This window comes from Juglans microcarpa x Juglans regia, chromosome 5D, assembly GCF_004785595.1.
Source record: "Juglans microcarpa x Juglans regia isolate MS1-56 chromosome 5D, Jm3101_v1.0, whole genome shotgun sequence".
NCBI lineage: Eukaryota > Viridiplantae > Streptophyta > Magnoliopsida > Fagales > Juglandaceae > Juglans > Juglans microcarpa x Juglans regia.
The window spans coordinates 14,878,251-14,899,947 of NC_054602.1; the positions used below are offsets into that span (position 1 = coordinate 14,878,251).

Sequence of the window (21,697 nt, forward strand, 5' to 3'; positions counted from 1 at the left end):
TGATATGATATATATTCATATTATAATAAAAGTATTTTTATAATTTAATATATTATATTAAGATTCGTCGTTTTGAAAATTTACTTTTATAGAATCTCTTTATGGTTAAAATATTTATCTTTATATATATATGTATAGACATCATTCATAACTAGCAACAATAATAACATTGCTGCTCCACCATATTTATATCTTGGAATAACTTATTTGACTAATATATATATATATATATATACACACACAACTGGCCAGCTTAATTTTATCTTCTTTTGTGATGTAAGCCGTCTTATATTAATTAAAAAAAAAAAAAGATAACTAAAAATGAATCAAGAAATACACCCATGCATATGAAGTTGGAAAACTGAATTATTATACAAGTTCATGATTAACGACCTTCTTAAATCACAAGACACGATTGATATGATGATCAAGATCATCATAAAGTTAGTAGCTAGGTTGGTTAAATTAATGCCAGTAATATTCTTAATTAAATCTTAAGATAGATAGATAGATGAAGTTAATTAATTAAAAGTGGGCCTACCTATATATATAGGTTAGGTTTTATGAGCTTTAAGTACTTTGATCAAGGTTGGTTAAATCTCTCCAGATAGATGACCCCAGTACTAGAAGGAAGCAAATTAAAGATGACGATAAGTACTCTTTGTACGTAATCGCGGAATGCGTTAGGGTCGGATAATTATTTTTAAAAAAAATAATAAATATAAGATTTACATAAAAAAATATATATTAATATTTATAACAGACATTCATTAATTATAATTAGTAATTACAAATTCATATGTTTGTCAAATATAACATATGAATAAGTATAGAGTACGTAGTCATTACAAAGTAAATAGCACAAGCATTTTTCACATGAGAAAGATAAGAATATACCAAAAAGTAGAGGACAAATAAAAAAAAGTGAAAATACAGAAAATCAACAGCAAGCGAGGTCACATGAAGTCAAAAAAAAAATACAACCAATAGATTTATCTGGAAGAAAATATGAAAACAACATAATATAATAAAGTTACAATTAAATTTATTAAATGACACTATATTCGCACATTAACAATAATGATAAATACAATAAATGGAATGGATATTTCTAAAATTTAAGTTAAATACAATATAATACTGTAGAAAATGACCTGAATTTTTTTTTAGGTCTGAAAATTTTGTTGTTTTTTTCTTTGTCTTTATATATTGTTTTCTTATATTAATCAATATGAATAATTGTTTTTTTAATTATTAAACTTGTTTATCAATAAATCATATTATATAAAACTATATCAAACACATTAAGGAATTTAATAGATATGTGTGTTTATCTAAATTTTTAATAAAATGTACTTTGAAAATAGGTTACTTAAGTTTTTAGAAAAAATATCTTCCTATTTTATGGAAATTTATAATCATAGTAATAAAACAATTTGTTTTTTTAATTACAAATGATGTTACCAGCAATAACAACATTAACACTGTTATTAATATTAAATTTATTACTAATATATAAATTAATATTTGTCCATTGATACATTGTTATTAATATTTAGTAATTGATATGATATGTCCAAAATAATTTCTTTATTATTAGACTATATTAAATAACCTCACATCAAATATATTAAGTGATTTTTTTTCCGGTAAATGTCTTCTTTTTTCTCCTTCAACGGGACAGTATATCAATTTCTCTTTGCAGTTTTTTTTAGATTTTTAAAATGTTTTTTATAGAAAAATTTATATAAGATTTAATAAGAATGATATTTGTAAAATTTACATATAATTTTTTTCTATTAATAATATCGTTTGATCAGTTGTCATTTCTTATGGCAAATTACTGACGTTGCACGAATTTAACGGACAAATCTAAGAATTAAACAACAATGTATCAAACATACAGATATACATGCATTACATGCGAAAATATAAGCATAGATGATATAGTAATTATTTATATTTAAAGCATGAAAAAGAAACATTTATTTAAAAAAAAAAAAAAAAACTCTAAACGGGGCATTAAATTAATTATTCTAAATAGTGCATATGAATAAACAAAATAAATATTACAAAATAAATATGAAAAACATACTTTAAATAAAAGCGATAAAAAATACTGCAAAGTAGAGGAGAAATAAATGAACATTAGAAATAGCACAGATGAGCAAGCAGTGAAATGTTGTCGAGCAAGATAAGAACAAAACCAGCTCATCTATGACAAATAACATATAAAGAAACAAAACATAATAAAATTAGGATTTGATTTATTGAACTATAATAAAATATTAAGAATAACAACATACATAGACCTATTTGGATTTATAAATTATTTCATCTCATCTCATCATTATAATTTTTTTAAATTTTTACACAAAATATAATAAACAATTCAAATTTTTCAAATCTCAATTCAAATAATTTTAAATTATAAAATAATAATAATATTAAAAAATATCTTTTATAATTTTTATCTTTTATCTAAAACTATCTCATTTCATCTCTGAATACGATCCCATATATAGCAGATATATATTTACTCCCTTACAACCTCTTCTCTCTCATAATCCCAACCTTCCAGAGTCTTCTTTCTCACCTGGTTCTGTGTCCTCTCTATCTTCTGTCTCTCTGTCTCTGTGTTTTGCTTTTCCTCTCAGTGAACGTTTTTCTTCAGATATGGGGTTTTTAATCTTTTTCGTTGTTGCTGTATATTGAGTATTTTTATTTCTTGTTTGTTTCAACATGCACGTTTTTCTATTTCCCTCTTAGTTATAATTTTTTAAATAAAATTTCTTATTTATTGTTCTTCATTTTCTATATTGGGTTCTAATGTTTTTTTAGTTAGATATACATGTTCTTCTGCGGTTTTGTTACTCGATATGAAGCATAATTTTTTATTTATAGTAACAATTCATTTATTTATTTTTTACAGTTAACTACTGCATCTAAATAAATAACTGAATAAATAATCAAAAATATTTAATTCAGAAGAATGAACATAAGAAAGCATACCAGAAGGACTGAGGAGCAAAGAAACAGATTTGGTGCAAGCGATGAAAATAAATGGTAATTTAATAAGAACAATAGGGAGAAATTTGGGAGAAACGCTGACAAAAAGTAAGGGCAAAATCATAAATATGCGATTAAAACGCAAGGTTAAAAAGGGAAGTGATGGATACAAATAATAAAAAAGGAAAACATAAGGGCAAAACCGTAATAAAGCAAACAAAAGGTAACAGAGGTTAAGGACAGAAGGGGAAAACAAATACAAATGCAGGGGCAAAATCATCAGAAACAACAAAACTCAGGGCAGAGTGGCATAATAAATACAAAAGCAGGGGTAAATTTGATAGAAAAATTATCGGCATAAATGTTAGAACTGAGGTACAGAAACGGAAAAAAAAAAAAATTTGAGAGACAAAATTGGTAGAAAAGAGTTATACGAGAATTAAATTTAGATAGATCATGAAATAATAATAAGATAATATAAATTAAAATGATAAATAAATTTTTTCTTAATAATATTATATATAGCTGCGCATGCATGCAAAATTATGATCTGATCCGTAATTAAATTGGCCGGCAGCCGTTGGCTGCATGTACGTACTACGCACGAAGTAGTTATTCCGATCGATGAATGGATCGATCATTCCCGTGTATTCTTTGTGATGATAACACGTACATACGTATATTTTGTTTCATCTTTGAGACCTGATAATTCCTTTCTCCTGAAAGCTGACGCATACATATACACACACATATATATATATATATATATATATAACTTTGATATTATCATCTTCGTACATCATATATCATATATATTTTAATTTTATTGTTATTAAATTGATTAAATTTTTTATTCATTATCTATATACCACATATTTAATAAGAAAAAAATTAAAAAATTATGTGACATGTTTGATATAAGGATGATTAATAAAAATTTTCCCTTATTTTTTTTTTTAACCCAACTACCATGTGATGCATCTGGGACATGATATAAAGGATCATATATCATAGTACTCATGATTGATCCATATTATATGCGAGCGCGCGCATATATATATATATATATATATATATATATATATATATATATATATATATATATATATATATGTAATATCTATGTGTGTGTGCAGGATGATTGGTCCAGCCGATGGTCCAGGTTTGAAATTAGAATCATGCATATATAATATCTCAAACTCCAACAATGAATTATAAGGAGTCTAGAAATATTATATGGACATATATATATATATATATATATATGTTTTACTAAAATTTTAAAGTAGTTATAACTAATTCATGAAAAGTATATCAACTACAAAAATAAATTCATAATTAATTGATATGATTTTATAATATGATACATTATATCTACTATATAATAAAAATAATTTTATAATTTAACATATCATTATCAAATCACATATTCAATTCTTCAATTTCCTTTTATAGGATTTTTTATGACTAAAATATTTCTATAACTAAATAATATATATAGGTTGACAGGTAGAGCTAGGCATGCAACTGCCTAGCTCTACCTGCTTTTGATTTAGCTAGCATTATTAAAAGTTCAATCCGTTCATCATTTCACTAATTATATAAAAAAAAAATTAATCACCAATCTTGCATTTAATAATTGTAACTATATATAGCGCATCATGAAATTAAATACATGCATGATTGCAGGAGCCGGTTATAAATACGTCGAGAGCTTTGAATTTTTTCTTTCTTATTTTTAAGAGCAATGTTACGTGCAGTCTTCAAGTAGGAATTACATTATAAGTTTAGTTAATTTTATCTTTAAATTTTTTTAAATTATAATAATATCCTTATCAAAATAATTTTTTTTCTATTTAATGAAGGGCTTACATATGCAGTTCCCAAATGGGGACTGCAAATAAAATTTCTCTATTTTTAATAATATTTAAAACCTTAACTAATTTTATCTATTTCTTAAATTAGCCTTAAATATATAGATTAATATATATGAAACGTAGTACGTACCTATTTGTTCCCATATGTTTAAGGATTGAGATAAGATGATTTATAAATGAGAAATAATGTTTGCAGTTGTGGAGAGCGTAAGTATCGTTCAACTGCTTTGAAAAAATAAGTAAATACGAGACCTACATAAAAAAAATTAATTTTTTAATAATGGACTCTACTCTTTTTCAAAACGATTGCACGACCCTTATGCATTCTATGATTGTATGTAGTATTACTTTTTGTGAATAATAATGAAATGGCTTGAGAATAGTAGTTGAATAGTTTGAGTTAATATGTTTTTATGAGATTTTGAGAAATGAGAGAGGAAAAGTTGAATAAAAATATTATAAAGTTAAAATATTATTACATTATAATTTTTGTTTTGGGATTTGAAAAATCATTTTTTATATTTTGTTTAAAATTTTAGAAAAGTTGTAATGATTAAGTAATGATTGGAGGTCTTTGCTATCCAAACCAAGGGTGAGCACTGACTTAATCGAACTTCAAATTCGAACTGCGACTTGTCAGAGCTAACGGAGTCAGATTTGGGCTTTCGTTTTTTTTTTCATATTTAACTCATTTTTAAAAATGTGGGCTTTTAAATTTGAATTTTTCCAAAAAATTAAAAATTAAATCATTTACTGCTAATTTATTTCTATACTAATATATAACTTATTTTTATATTAGATGTATACTATAATGTTTAATTACATGTTATCATACTATAATATTATATATTATTTTTAGTGTCTAATTACATATTATTATATTTTAGTAAATTAGTATTATGTGTATTATACTAGACTTATTAGTTATTTCTATACTAGTGTCTAATTTATTTATATAAGACTTATATTATAATATCTAATTACGTACATGTTATTATACATCAGTACTGCTTGTTATTATAGTAATGTCTAACTTATTTATAACTTAATTATTTACTAAACTTTCTAGTATCTAATTACATGTTATTTGTGGTTCCCTCGACCCCCACGTATTATTTTTGTGGAGTTTGTGACACCGGGATGTTGACCACATGGATCACGCACCCCAACAACCAGTGCTCAGAGTGTGTACAATATGCAATAAATATACAAAATAATATTCGCAGCGGATAAATAAAAAAGTCTTTCTTTATTAAGTACCAGAATTGTTCAAAAACAGTAAAATAACTTTACAATAATTATACAGTCATCCAACAGATAAATTAAAGACAGGAAATAACATAAAGGAAACAAATCTCATAACGCTGAACAATATCTCAACAACTCAGACCTCCGGCGGAGCTGATCCCTCAGGTTCATACTCGGGCTCTGCGTCAGACTCTACGGCACCATAAGACAGAACCGTAGGGTAAAACACCACAATGAGATTATGACATCTCAGCAAGTAATTAATCAAAACAACATCCAGGAGACTTAAAACATATAATATATTCACGCGTCCCCATACAGACAAATATTGCAGAAAACGAAACCACATTCTTTTTCCCAAAAAAATACCCTTTTAATACTCATGCCTAAAATCCCAATTTTGGCCCAATCATAATTATTACAAAATTAAGCATGCACCATGGTCTCCCCTATGGATCGTCCGCACACCCTGGCTCTCATCATCACATCACGGGTAACGTCCGTACATGAGACTTCATAACGAGTGATGCCCAGTTCCGCGCCCAACGCGTACACAGCCAAGCATCCTCTAACCCCGCCAGCCAAAAGGTCACGGAATCGGTATGAGAGCGTTACCGTCTCGTCCGTTCCCGTCGTCGCCCTGCGACAACTCAGGAGACGTCATGTTAGTCTGTTACGCTCCCGAGTGACCAGAGGAGCTCTACCGAGATAATGCCCTATCTCGACTTGGAGTCGTGATACACACACACCCACATATTCAGTCACTATTCTAAACAGACAGCGTGACATCACATCACAATTTATTAAAGACAATAAATATACATTACAACAGTTTAATGGAATACATTTAAATAACTCATTTACAATTTCACAAATTACAAAAATACAGTTTACAACCAACTACAAGCGTCATCCCGTCCTCCAATTCGGCCCAAAGCTCAATTCCAACAACCCAATAAACATCCCAACACTTCAACGGCCCAAAGCCCATTTCTAACAAACCAACAAATCAATAGTTTACAAATGATAATTATAACAATTTCATATTAAAACTGGAAAATTACATACACGAAAAGAGAAATAAATCTGGAAGATCAAGCGAAAGGGGTGTTGCTCAAGCTGACAGCACAACGGCGGCAACAATGATTTCAAGAATAAAACAGTGACTTTTCTAGTGGGTTTTCTCTCAAAAGAATTCGATCTAAGAAAAATGATGAGAAACTCAACTCACAGCAAGTTCTCACAATTCACCAAAATAAACCGATTGAAATTCCAAATTTTAGAACAAAACAAAGCACGACCAAACTTCAAGCTCTCGGATTCACCAACAAAAACATAGAACAAAACTCAAATCAACAAGAAATGAAGATGGTTTAGACAAGAGAGGAAGGAAGAGGAACTCGGAAGAAATAAATTGCAGAAGTTGTGGCCTATTTATAGGCCAAGTGTGGCGGTTTGAAGTGCCATGTGTCGCACGGGTAGAAGAAGGGTGAAAACGGTAGCACAAGCCGTGGAGGAGAAGGAGGCTAAGGCGCGGACGTGTGGCACGGCAGCTGGACAGCAACTTTTCAGAGTGCACTGTCGCACGACACGGAGAAGAAAAATGAAAAAAGAGGTGGAAGATGGTGGCCGCGTGGAGCAGCAACTGGACAGCGAGTCCTCGGAGCCGCAACTGAGCGACACGGAACTGCCATAGAAAGGTGGTGGTGGCTCACAGCAGCTGTTGGAACAAGAAGGGAAAAGAAGAAAATAGAATAAAGGAGAAGAAGAGAAGAAGTCACACGGCGCAGAGAAGAATGTGTAAAACCCTAAGGGATTCACACCAAAACGGCGCCGTTTAGCTAAATGAGGGGCTGGGTTCACATATACGCACGGGTTGGGCTTTGGGCTTCACACAACATACGGCCCAAAAACAAACATAAAACACACACACACAGTCCACAACAATTAAAAAAAAATACAAACCGAAAATAAACCAAATTAAAATAAAATAAAATAAAATGACATAACTAAAATAACACACTTAAATAAGGAATTAAAAACACATGCAAAATTAGAGATCTCACATTATTATACTTTAGTAAATTAATATGTGTTATTAACTTATTATACTAGACTCATTTAAATATTAGTGTCTAACTTATTTCTATACTTGATTATGTATGATAGTAATACTATGATATTTACATATATTAAACTATCATTAGTCTATTTGTATCATTGTATAAGTATATGATTTTATAATAATTAACTCATATTAGATTACTAGTATATTATTGAATTTAACTATATAAGTTTTATTTATATAACTATATAACTATATTAGTATATATAATAAATATATAGATAAATATATATTTTTATAACATATATACAATATTAGAGTCGAATTCAGAGTCGAAGTTGAATGACAAAGTTGGAGTTTGAGTCAGAGCATAAAGTCAAAGTCGGATCGATTTGAGTCGGTTCAGCGACACCTTCAACTCCATTTTGTCGAAGTTAGAATATAGTTGAATTCAGACTCAGATTTTCAAATTTTGGCTCACCCCTCATCCAAACTAGGCCTAAGATTCTTCGTTTACGAATTAGCAAATTAAAGAGGAGGCGGAAGAAACAAATAATTAAAATGGCTCGAGTTTGACTGATTCTTGAATGATCAGTTTGATCTATAATTTTTTATGATGTTGAAGCCGCCAACGGCATTGATCTTATCCAGAGTGATCGGTCTAGAATTAATTAATTAATTTATTTTGACAGCCGATCTAGAATTAATTAAGCACGTACGTTTGTACTCATGACATGTCATATATAATATACATGATCGATATCTTTATATCTATATAAAGATATATAGATAGGCATGCATTAATTTGTGCAAGAGCACTAAACTGGGTGCATAAGGGACCCCGTGCTTTAAATTGACAAATACCAAGCATAAATTATATATATATATATATATATATATTCACATGCATAAAAGATGGATGGATGGATGGATGATAATTATTATGCATACGTAGAAATCTACGTGGAAATGATATATATTATTACCATGTTTTTGTATTATTAGAATTTTTTTTTTTGTACTGTCGTGATATTTGAAAATAAAAACAAAACAAAACAAAAGAGATGGAGAAAGGAGATTAAGAGGGAGAAAGGATTTTTGGCTTTATTTTTGTTATAATCAATTATTCTGTAATACATAACATATATTTCTATTTATAAGTGAATGAAATACTACAAGAAATAAAGTTTTTTATGACGATTTTATGTCTGTTGAAAATAGAAATTTTCCTAGCGAAAATAATCATCGGAAAAAGTCACTTTCCCTTTAGTGAAACTAGAGAAATAATGACAATATAATAAACCAATGATACTAATTGATACCGATTAATTTATGTACAATAAATTTAATATGGTAGAAAATAAGTCATATTACCATACATATTAGAATATTAATATTTTTCTTAATAAGTTAGAATATTATGAATATATTCTATAATAAATATATGGTAATATTCTAACATCATCCTCAAACTCAGGATGATGATAAAGACATCATCTTGAGTACTTTGTAAATAAGATTATGTTATCGGTCAAGTGGATGAGACTTGAGGATCTGACTGACGACCAGACAAAAGTTGTCTCTGTAGCGCGTGGTGCAAGTGGATGGTGGATAAAAACAAACTGATGTACAAGATTGATGATAAAAAGGAGGTCAACGATCTGTTAAGTATATAGAAAGCCTTTGAAGAAAGTACAATGAACGGAAAAAATACAAAATAACATGTTGAATATGAGAGTTATCACAAACGACGATCTGTTAAATGCGTAGGAAGTCTCTGGAGGATGTGTGGTGAACAAAAAGAACACCAAAGAATATGTTGAATATGAGACTTATTAAGAATGATGGTCCGTTAAGTATATAGGAAGCCTTTGGAGAACGTGTGGTGAACGAAACAGAACACCAAATAACATGTTGAATATGAGACTTATCACGAATGAAAAACGTTGCGAGAGACACTATGAAATTGATGTCTCTTATGCCAAAATGCTAACAACAACTTGTAGATTAGTGGTCTGATATGAGGAAAACCATATTGAAAAGGAACGTAACTTATATGTAAAGAATTGTACATGTCAAGTGTTAAAAGACTATTAAACTAGACTTGGTGTGTTATGTAAATAGCAAAGTGAAGGAACAAGCTTGCTAACAAAAAGATGGAGCATGGACATAAACGATTTTATGAGATATACCAGGATTGTGTATGCTCTTATACATATTATGTATTCAAGAACAATTAATGATAGTAAAGATATAGCCTTTAAAGTCTTTCTCCCTCATTCTTTATTTTATTTTCTATTTTATTTTTATTTTCTCTATTTATAGGTGAACGTGGCTAGAAAAATAATGGAAATATAATAAATCAATAATACTAATTGATTTAAATAATAAATTAAATATGATAAAGAATAAGTCATATTATCGTATAAACTAGAATATTATGAATATATTCTATAAAAAGTATGGTAGTATTCTAACAATGTCTAATTTTAATAAAAATGCATATTTTTAATGGAAAATATTTCGAAGCCCCCAAACAAAGAAAGATTTGGAAGTTTCTGCCTTCTGGTCTTAACACCTCATTTCTGTACAACTTTTAATTTTAAATGATTTTGAACAGCGTGTGTTCTAAAAAAAACAGAAAAACAGAGAGAGAGAGAGAGAGAGAGAGAGAGAGAGAGAGAGAGGCTCTCCATTTCATAAATTTATCTTGGTAAAAAGAAATTTGGTAGAAGGTTTTGAAAATTAGAAGCGAAGAAACTGAGGTCATATACAATATCTCATTCTAAAACCTGGGTCTAGAAATCTATAAATGCCAAATCAAATAGATCACGTAACTTGAGAAAAGAAGAGTGGAATACAAGATCAGTTGGTGGTATTGAGTTAGAGAGATACACACAACTCTAAGGTCTATAATAAGACAAATACAGTCGATACATGAAATGAATTATACAACATTTATTAAGAATTCAATTTTATCTAAAAAATTTGCTTAAACAAATTATAAATATTGTAAAAAATTATGTGTTTATATCTTTCCCACTTGAATCGAAAAAAAACTTAAGAAATTTAAGTTCGAAATTGTGTACGTAGATCTTGATCCTTCTAGTAAACTGACATTAATATCTTATATATATGAGTCATGACCATCTGAATATCATTGAAGTATGTCTGTAAAATATCATATTATAGTAGTTGAAAACTTGAAATCTCTTAAGGTACTATATATATATATATATATATATATATATTAATGAAAATACTTGGCAAAGAAAACCTATATATATATATATATATTAATGAAAATACTTGGCAAAGAAAACCTGACTTGTACCCACCTCAAGCTAATCCATGTTTCATGTCCCCAAGTCGTTTGTTTTTTAGCCCAAAAACACAGAATTATAAACAACAAATCCCCATGTGAATGCAAGCTTGGCTATACATGATTCATGCATGTTGCATTAATGAACAACACATGATTACATTACATTCCCTTTGAAATTGTACCTTTTCAAATGGCGTGATCAAGTTTTTTCAACATTTTTATCGCATGGGGTGTGGGTCTATGCTTCTACATTTTTAAAGACCTTTTCTTTTTGCCCTTTTCTTTTGGCAGTACCAGCTAAGCCACGTGAGCAAGTCTCTAAGAAAAAGATAAGAAACTTGTAATTTTGGTACACAGATCCATATCAAAGTGTTTAGAACCTCTATTACTGGCCCCCACACATGATATTTGCCACCTCTGCATGAGGTGACTGCCAGCTGTTCATGACCCACCACCACTTTTCCTCCCCCATTATACCCCCAGGTTCCTCCCTCATTTACTTAGACGAGCCATATCCAGTATCAGAAAGTCGGTTATGCCCCCCCCTCCACAATTCATTGTGCTTGTGCGTGCTTGTGCAGCCGTCCGACAGGAGGGTAATGAGGGTCATTGAATTCGAGGTGGGTGGAGATAACGGAAAACAAGGGTGGTTTTCTTGGTAATTAAAAGGAAAGCAGGGGGGTTTTTACACAGAAAGTACGCCTATATGTTGATGGAGCTGGGTCTTGGAGCTCTATCTATGTGCCTTAATTTGGAAGGGACAGTTGGGCGTAACAGTTGCATTGAGTTGGACTTCAACTGGTGACCACAGTTTGCCACGACAGAGACGGAGCAATTGTTACAAAGTAACCGAGGGAGCGAGCCACACAGAGAGATCAGAAAGAGAGAGAGTCTGCATCTTCTTCTTCTGGTTTGTTCTTGGTATGTTTGGAAAATTTACTATGATTTTTTGCAGGTTTTTTTAGTTTTAGAGAGAGACAGAAAAGAAAGAATGATATTATAAGATACCCAGATACTTAACTTTTTGTCTTTTTTGTTTTGTAAAGAGATTCTTATGGAATCCTTCTTTAATTTGTATGTGATTTTTTTTTTCTCCTCTCCTTTTGTTAGGGCTAGTAATAGCTAATTTAATAGACAAACAAGATGGGATACTGGAAAGAAAAGGTTCTTCCAAAGATCAAGAAGGTTTTCGACAAGACTGGTCCCAAGAAGGCTGCTGCTGCTGAGGCCTGCAAGTCTTTCGACGAGTCTAAGGTATTTGTTCTTTGAATGAATTCTGTTTTCTCCAAAAGAAATGAAACCAATTAAAAACGTGCGGATACACCATCATACAGGCATGCATATATATATATATATATATATAAAGCATAGCAGAACAAAACGAAAAAAAAATTCTCACTTCTCTGTATTTGGTTTAGGATCAAATCCACAAGGAGTTTGAAGAGAAGAAGCATGAGCTCCAGCCTAAAGTCATTGAAATATATGAGGCTTCGTCAGCAGAAATCAAGGTGAGATTGTATCTCGAGAACTAGGGGCAATTAAAAAGAATATCTAGATAGAAAAAACTTCAAAGAAAAGAGATCAAGAGCATCATGAAGAGTACTAGACTAACATCATATTTCAACCTGCTACGTACAGACCTTTATCAAGGAACCCAAGGAGGCAGGATTGAAGAAGAACTCTGTTGCAGTTCACAAGTTCATAGAAGAACTCGTGAAAATCGGTACGTATGATCATGTTTTCTGTTATTTTCTGTTATATATTCATCCCTATGCAATACATATTTCCATTCTCTCATAGCCTCTTTGTCGCTTGGATGTTCTATATTTATGCTCACCGCTATATATATTTATATATATATATATATATATATATATATATATATCTACAGAGTTTCCGGGATCAAAACCAGTATGTGAAGCATCTTCAAAGTTTGGGCCAGCGTTGGTTCCCGGTCCGGTTATCTTTGTCTTTGAAAAGGTCTCGACGTTTATAGTCACAGAAGAGAAAGTCGAGCCACCGCCAGAAGCAGCAAAAACTGAAGAAGCAGCAGGTGGCAAAGAAAAGGAGATCGTCATCGTTGAAGAAGAGAAGAAAGAAGAAAAGAAGGAAGAGGAAGGGAAGAAAGAAGAGGTGGTGGAGAAAATAGAAGAAGAGAAGATAGAAGTTGTGGCAGTGGAGGCTGAGAAAGCGGAAGCACCAGCACCAGCTTCAACCGAGCCTGCAGCAGCCAAGGTGGAGGAAGCAGAACCGCCAAAGCCTTGACAAATTCGAGTACATGAGCAGCAACTTCCTTGAAAGTAAACTTTGTGGGAAATTAAAAAAAAAAATAGTGATTTGTTATTCTTTGTCCTCCATCCTTTTCTTGTAATATTTCTCTGATTTGCCAAGAAAAAAAACCCAAAAAAAAAAAAAAAATCTGTATTTATTTTTATGGATTATGCAATTCATGTGTGAACGGATAATCATTGTGAATTAATCTATATTATTTCCAATATAGTGGATTGATGGGAAACTCTCCTCTTATCAGTATTTACAAATGCATTAATTAAAAGGGTAATATTTATTGATTTGGATCTTATTTGGATCTCTCTCTCTCTATGATAAGGATTCATATAATTAGGTACGTACGTAAGAGCCATGAATAAGTATTCTTTTTTTATCAGATATTTAATTTCTCTAAAGTTTTGGTAGCAAATTAATTGAGTAGTTAGATCTATATATCCTCATCAAATATAATTTTTTCATCATAATCCCATAGTGTAAATTTGTATCCTAATTAATTAAAGATAATACATTTATTTAACTTAATTAGTCTCGGTATTTTTTATTTCTTTCATTTTAAGATTTTAGCTATAGTACTGTACTTTGTCTGACTGGATAATTATTTGGGTGGAGGGAATAAGTATTAACAGTATTTTTTTTTTAATTTCAGGAAAATATTACCATAATATACTTAATTTTCTATGTTTTTGGGGGTAACTCACACCCGTTTATATAAAACAGATTTTTAATTGGAAGTGAGTAAATAAATATATTAATATATCTGTGGGATTGCTTTTATTAGAAAATGTTATCACCTTAATAGTTATTAAAGGTTTAATTAAATTAGTATGCAGCAGTTTTAAAAATTGGAATGGTTGAGCTTTTAATAGAAAATCTCTGATGCTATATCGAAAATAGAATTGAAGAGAGGACAGAAGCTGCGGCAAGAGAGGAGAGAGATGGAGGGAAAATTATTATTGTAGTTACTTTGATACATACGTACATCAGATGAGCTCGATCTAATTATAGAGAAGAGCTAAATCTGACTAACAATTTCTAAACTAACAAGATTTGGAATTAATAACAGAAATTTATCTAACTAATTTATGTTAATCCTAATACAAATTCCAAAATGGGCTAAAATTTTGCAAACACTAGTCTAGAACAACAGCAAAAGATCCCACTACATCTTAATTCGTAAGCAAAACTATAATCTCTTAGACTTTCAAGAACCTAGATCGATGCACATGATTAGTATGACATCAGCTGCGTTTAGATGTTGAACTGAGTTGAGTTGAGATGCTAAGATATTATTAGAATATTTATTATTATTTTGAGATTTGAAAAAGTTGAATTGTTTATTATATTTTATATTGGAATTTGAAAAAGTTGTAATGATGAGTTGAGATGGATTTAGGAACCAAACAAAATTTAGTCTATTGAAGATCCATAAAAGTAAAATATGTAAAGGCTAATGCTGGCAGGGAATGGTGGAGGCGGCGGCAGTCATGGCGGTTGTAGAAAAAGAGGTTATGTAACTAGGAAAGGAGGTAGTGAATCCTTGGAGGTGACTCAAAGTGTAAGTCCTTCTCCCTACAGCAAAGCAAACACAAAGACAGTATGTAGAGAACCAAAAAGAGAAACAATAAATTTGGTTTGATCATCTAGGAAATGAATGATATTGGATTTTACGAATTAGAAAAAAAAAAAAAAAAAGAGTATAATATAAAGTTGTCTGTCCCATGTCAAAGCATGATCAGTAATCATGCAATCGAGGAGTCATTTTTGTAGGGTAAGTAAGAAAGAAATGGAAGGAAAAAAACAATCCTTAGTAATTAAAGAGGTTGTATTAATTAGTAATTAAGAGAGCAATTTGGCGTTGAGGGTGGGGACAAAACAGAAGCCAGCCTGCCCTCCCCCACCAAAATAGTTCTTATTCCAACACCTAAAGTTGAAGTGCTGAGCAATCAACCTTCTCATGAAAAAACTCATTTCTATATTCATATAATCAATCTGTGATTAAGCACGTCCTTAAAATGAATAACGTTATTCTAAGATCTTTACATCACATACTAAGAGATCGCATATTATTTACAGGACATGATTTAATTTGAAATAACATTTTTCATTCAAAATACATGTATATGCTTGTGTATACGGAGTCAATTAGTTATGTTGGCCCTATTCAATTATTTAAAGTTGTATAAAGTAATTGGAAAGATTATACTCAGTATCTCGTTTGACATTCATTGATGAAAATCAGTTTATTTTTTATTATTATTTTTTTTAATTTCTTAAATAAAAGTCTTTACTAAGAGTCGGGCTACTCTGCTGCCCAGAGTAGCCTGCTCGATTTGACTGCTAGTTACTTTTATAATTTTTTTTATTTTTCTATTCACATTTTTTTAATATTTTTTAATATTTTTTAAAAAATAAAAGAAATACACCAATACACTTAAAATCACTTTCTTAATCATTAAGTATAAAAATTTTTACTGAGCGATTAAGTAGAGCGGTAAAATTTTGTGGGCAAAGTAGTTTTTTCCCTTAACGTCAAGTGAAAAGTGATCATTTTATTTAAGAAACAAAAATATTAGAATCACCGAATGTTAGGTCACGACAATTATTTTTTTAAGTTAATGATTAAGGAATTGTTTTTTAGTAATGTTGTGAATTTTTTTTTTTTAAAGTTTAAGAATATAAAAAAATAATGAAAAAATAAAAAACACTTTTTCTTCTTATGTCTCGTGCTACATACGAGCACTGCTCTTTAAGAAAATTAAATGGTTTGGTGTCGATAGTTTTCATCTAGTGGGCAAATGGGGAATTACGAAACGGGACTCTTAGGAAATCATTATCTTTTTTTGTGGAGACGAGACGTTACATGCGTCAGGCTGCATATGGTTAAGGGAGAGTGCTAGAGCAACCCAAAAAAAAAAAAAAATAATAATAATAATAATAATAATACTAGGTACAGTAATAGAATTTGTAAGTATTGTGTAATTTTTTGAAAAGAAATAGAATTTATTATTAAAAAATTAATTTTTTTATACAAATTTCGCATTTATTTATTTTTTCTTAAAAGAATTATATAATATTTATATATTTTGACTACAAATATCATTTTTCAAAATAAAAGTACGCAAGGTTAGGAGGCACAATCAAAAGCTCCACCATGCAAGCAAGAAGAGGAGAGAGTCGAGACAGAGGAGAATGACTTGCCAAGGGATAAGACATAAAAGCAATTAGGGTCTGACTGCTCGCATGCATGCATGCATCCACCAGCATTCTTCAATTTCTGAGTACAGAATCTATACTAAGAAAGAACAAGAAAAAGCAGCCTCACATCATTTGGTGTTACCATATATCTAAATGATGACACGATAATACATAACTTTTACAATACCCTTCATGTTTTCTTGCACTCTTTTGACAAATCTAACTACAACAACCAACAATACAGAGCATATATATATGCTTTTAAAAACCCCAGTTTTTTTTTTTTTTTTTAAAAAAAAGGTTAAAAAAAAAGGGCAACTTCACAGCTTGTATGTATCAACAGATTACCGCGTTGACAAACTATTTTTTTTTTGGGGGAATGGTCATTGCATTGGAAATGTATTTGGTTGTTTAGCTTGTGCAAGCATTTGAACAACTTCTCTCATGGTCGGGCGCTCCACGCTTTGCTCTTGAACACATAGCATTGAGACGAAGAACACCTGCATGGCTTCATCTAGAGGAATGTTCCCCAACCGTTCGTCTAAGATTTTCCCCACTTGTTCTTTGTATGAGTTGGTTTGCATCTTTGTCCATTGAACAACGTCTAATCCTTCTTCCCCAAAATTGCCAACTGGCCTTCTCCCCGTTAGTAGTTCTAGCAGTACCACCCCGAAGCTGTAGACATCACTCTTCTCGTCAACTTTTAATGTGTATGCGTACTCTGTCGAAGGAGGCGGAGGGAAAAACATGGAAAATAAGAAGGTTTTTATAGCTGAGTTGCTCAATATCTATCTAGAAAGGAAGAAAGAAAAATGCTTAGCCTTTTTATTATGAAGTGGTGTATTTTAAAGAAGGGTACGTAAAGGGTCTTTTCAATGTTGTGAAGTTTGGGTGGTTGTGAAAAAAAATAAAGGGAAAGTAAAACTTAGATCCCAATTATCTGGATTCTTAAGGGGGGAATTATTTGGAATGTGTACCTTTTGTTATGGTTCTAGAATTGGGTGCTGGTCAAAAAGGTTGACTGTAATTGGTCTGATTCTGAACGAACATGCATGGGCTAATGGCTTCAACTTTCAAGACATGCATAGCCGGTTAGTGTGACTGTTTGCGAAAGAAAAAGTTAAAGGAGAATTTGTTCCTTTGTGTTAGTGGAGCCTTTTCCCTTAATGGAATGCACAGGATTCTACTTTCCACCTTGGTCCTAAGAACAGTATATCCATGCTATATTTTTATGGAGAGTGTGGAGAAGTATATACTATTGATCTCTTTGTTATTTTGATCCCAGAATTGTAGAAAACAAATAAGGTTCAGAATGAAAGAATGTAACCTCTTTCCTGTGATTCCCTGAAATTGGAACTGATGAAGCTAAAGGTTTGAGTTATGTCTCAAACTGATGTGAAGGGGGAAAAATAAACGTACCTGGAGCTATATAGCCATAAGAGCCGGCAATTGCAGACATGCACTCTGATGTTCCAGTGTCTTGTAAGAACTTGGCGAGTCCAAAGTCTGCAACATGAGCTTCGAAATCGGAGTTAAGTAAAATGTTGTTGGACTTGACATCTCGATGGATTATCAGCGGGGAACAATCATGGTGCAAGTAGCACAGGCCTTTTGCTGCTTCAATGGCTATTTTGAGCCTTGTATCCCACTGGAGATACCCACCTCTTTTCCCATGCAGAACTTGACCCAGACTTCCATTTGGCATGTACTCATACACAAGCAAATTGATCTCTTTATTTGAACAAAATGCCAGCAACCGCACAATATTCCTGTGCCTGATTTTACCCAGTGTGCCTACTTCTGCAGAGAGGCCATTATCATGAGAAGAGCCTTTGCTTATTCCCAACAGCTTTTTCACGGCTACTTGCTCTCCATTTGGCAAGGTTCCCCTGTACACAATCCCAGCTCCACCTCTTCCTATAATATTGGTGTCCTTTATGCATTCTAGAATGTCTTCACTTCCAAATTCTAGCTTTTGGAATGCTGTGAGCTTCCATGAATTTGGATTCCTCCTCATCTTTCTGGTCTTTATGATTGCTAGAAGAGCAAATACCAATGAGCATACTAAGAGTCCCAATGCAAAAATAAGCTTAAATCTTCCGGGGACTTGAGACATGCTGCCATTGTGGTAATGTGATTCTATTGGCGAGCTTGATAGATAGTTGCAGGGGCTCAAGTATGCACCGCAGAGGTCAGGATTACCAGCAAAAGATGTAGAGTTGAAGACTGAATATTGCCCAGTTTCAGGTATTGGACCAGAGAAGTTATTGTAGGAGAAATCCGCGGAAGTCAAACTCTTCATGGACCCAAATTCCTTGGGGAGACTCTGGTTCAGGTGGTTCCATGAGATATTAAGATAATTCAATATGTGAATTTCTGCAATTTGAATTGGGACTGGGCCTGAGAGCTGGTTTTGGCTCAAATCTAAGGAAGTCAGCAAGAGGCAATTTCCAATCTCAGGAGGGATTCTGCCTGAAAATTTGTTTATACTCAGATCCAAATTTAGGACGTTTTTCAAGTGGCCTATTGAGGATGGAATTTCTCCTGTGAATCGGTTTCCATTTAGTAGAAGAATCTGCAAGCTGGGAAAATTGCCAATGGAAGTAGGAAGAGATCCAGATAAGCGATTATTTGAAAGATTTAGCTGCACGAGTTTTGAGGGTACCTTGCTTGTGTCTTGAGGAAGTGGCCCACTAAGATAATTGTTATATAACTCCATGAGTGATAGCTCAGGCAAGTGAAGAAACCCACTTGCTATCGACCCACTTAAATAATTATACCCAATTCGGACTCTTTGGAGTGTGTCACATTGCCCAAGATCATCAGGCAGAGGTCCAAACAGAAAATTGTGTTGTAAAATCAAGATCTTCAACTTCCTTCCAAAGCATAGAGATTTAGGGATCAACCCAGTGAGCTTATTTGTTGACAAATCGAGGTCAAGTAGCCTACCATTTTGACCAAGCTTGGAAGGAATGGCTCCAGTAAAGTTATTCTGCCACATTTTTAGGACTTCTAATTTGGGTAGCTCTGCAATGGCATGAGGGATCTCACCATGAAATTTGTTGATGAATAGGTTCAAGAGGGTAAGCTCATGAAGGCCTGAGAACTCAACCGGGATAGCTCCTGTTAGCGCATTATCTGAAAGATCTAGAGTTTTCAGCTTACTCAGATTCCCGAGTTGAGGAGGAATCCAACCACCGAGCTGATTTATTTGCAAGAAAGCAGTGTCCAAGTTTTTTAGATTGCCCAACTCTGGAGGAATTGGACCTTCCAGGCTACAATTTGCAAGGTCTAGATGAAACAGATTGATCAGCTTACCCAACTCTGGTGGGATTCCACCATCGAATTCGTTGTAATAGCCCAAAAGAAGCTGCTTGAGATTAGTAAGATTGCCAAGTTCGCTGGGTATGAACCCACGCAATGAATTCCCTGCAAGTGAAAGATAATTGAGCTGCTTCATACCTCCATAGCTCGGAGGTATTTTCCCAGTAAAGAAGTTGCCCCCAAAGTCCAAGTGTTGCAGTTTGGGAAGTTGAGTGACACCCAAAGGAAGTGAGCTATTGAAATTGTTATCATAAGCGTCTAGCACCACAAGCTCTTTCAACTGAGAGAATTCCCACTTCAAATCTCCACTGAACATATTGTTGGATATGTTTAGGAGCTGAAGTCTTTGTAGCTTGTGAATATCCGGGGGAAAAGAACCTGATAAACTGTTACCCGCGACTGAAAGATTAACTAGGCTTCCAAGTTCTGTGATTACAGGTGACAGAGAGCCAGAGATGTTCGAACTGGATATGTCTAGTGAAACTACTAATCTATTGTTTCTGTCACAAAGGACGCCTGTCCAAGAACAAAGGGACAAGTAGTTCGATTCATTCCAGATATTTAGAGAAGGACTGAAGGACTCAAAAGCTTGTTTGAGAGAAACCAGGATTGAAGCTTGCCTTTTGAGAGATGGATTATGTGAAGAAACAGGATGAGAAGATGTGAGAAACACAAGAATCATAAAAGAAAGGAAGACAGACCTCATATTAGCAGCAGCCATGCTAGACTCTCTGGTTTACAGTAAATGGTTTCAAAAGAAACCAATTAATTCTTTCTATCAAATTGAAGAAAAGCAATATCACAGTTCAGAGACTTCTATCGAGCTTACTCGAGTATAGCAACAGCTTCTAGACACGCACACAGAGCTAAGGGGAGAAGGATAGAAAGAGGCAATGAAGACAAACAGTGGAAGGCGAGCAAAAGAATTGCAAGGCAATGTCCTCTCCATCTCTGAGAGTGTATAGTTTAGTTTTATCTTTACACTTTATAAAAAGAGAAAGCAAAAAAGCAATGTTTGCATAAAGATGAATATTACAACAGACCGTTTGATCATCCCAATATCCAGATTTCCGTTACTTTTGAAGCCAAATTACAAAGGTGGCCCTACTTTTCCTTCTCATTTATTGAATCCAAATGGACAGAGAAGTCGGAATTTGAATCTTCTGCATTTGAGATTTTTGGCCCAAAATGAAAATGTAAATGCCAGCAACCATAGGCAGGAAATTGGAAATGCACAAAAATCATTAACCCTCAGTGATCCACTCTTTTAGTGCAGAGCTAATAAATATTCATACTTGAATTGAACTGAACCGGATGGAAAAAGTAAAGCAGGTCGATCGATCATGGCATCCACTCTTTTGACAT

The 21,697-nt window shown here is 32.3% G+C and overlaps 2 protein-coding genes across 3 annotated transcripts; one reads left to right on the forward strand and one right to left on the reverse strand.

Annotated features, from left to right (window-relative positions):
* The first annotated feature begins 12,220 nt into the window (after positions 1-12,220).
* On the forward strand, positions 12,221-13,856 carry LOC121264522 (plasma membrane-associated cation-binding protein 1-like). The gene is made up of 5 exons (XM_041167739.1): positions 12,221-12,445; positions 12,635-12,778; positions 12,943-13,032; positions 13,163-13,247; positions 13,416-13,856. The coding sequence occupies exons 2-5, from the start codon at positions 12,668-12,670 to the stop codon at positions 13,787-13,789; spliced, it is 660 nt and encodes a 219-aa protein (XP_041023673.1). The 5' UTR covers positions 12,221-12,445; positions 12,635-12,667; the 3' UTR covers positions 13,790-13,856.
* Positions 13,857-17,119: 3,263 nt separating this feature from the next.
* LOC121266075 (leucine-rich repeat receptor-like serine/threonine-protein kinase BAM3) lies at positions 17,120-21,360 on the reverse strand. Of its 2 annotated transcripts, XM_041169795.1 has the most exons (3): positions 21,034-21,358; positions 18,428-20,848; positions 17,120-17,729 (listed from the first exon to the last, which is right to left on the reverse strand). In XM_041169795.1, exons 2-3 carry the CDS (start codon positions 20,646-20,648, stop codon positions 17,392-17,394), a joined length of 2,559 nt encoding a protein of 852 aa, XP_041025729.1. In that variant the 5' UTR covers positions 20,649-20,848; positions 21,034-21,358; the 3' UTR covers positions 17,120-17,391. The 2 variants fall into 2 exon arrangements, with proteins under 2 accessions (XP_041025729.1, XP_041025728.1); XM_041169794.1 differs by having other exon boundaries at positions 18,428-21,360.
* Between the last annotated feature and the right edge of the window lie 337 nt (positions 21,361-21,697).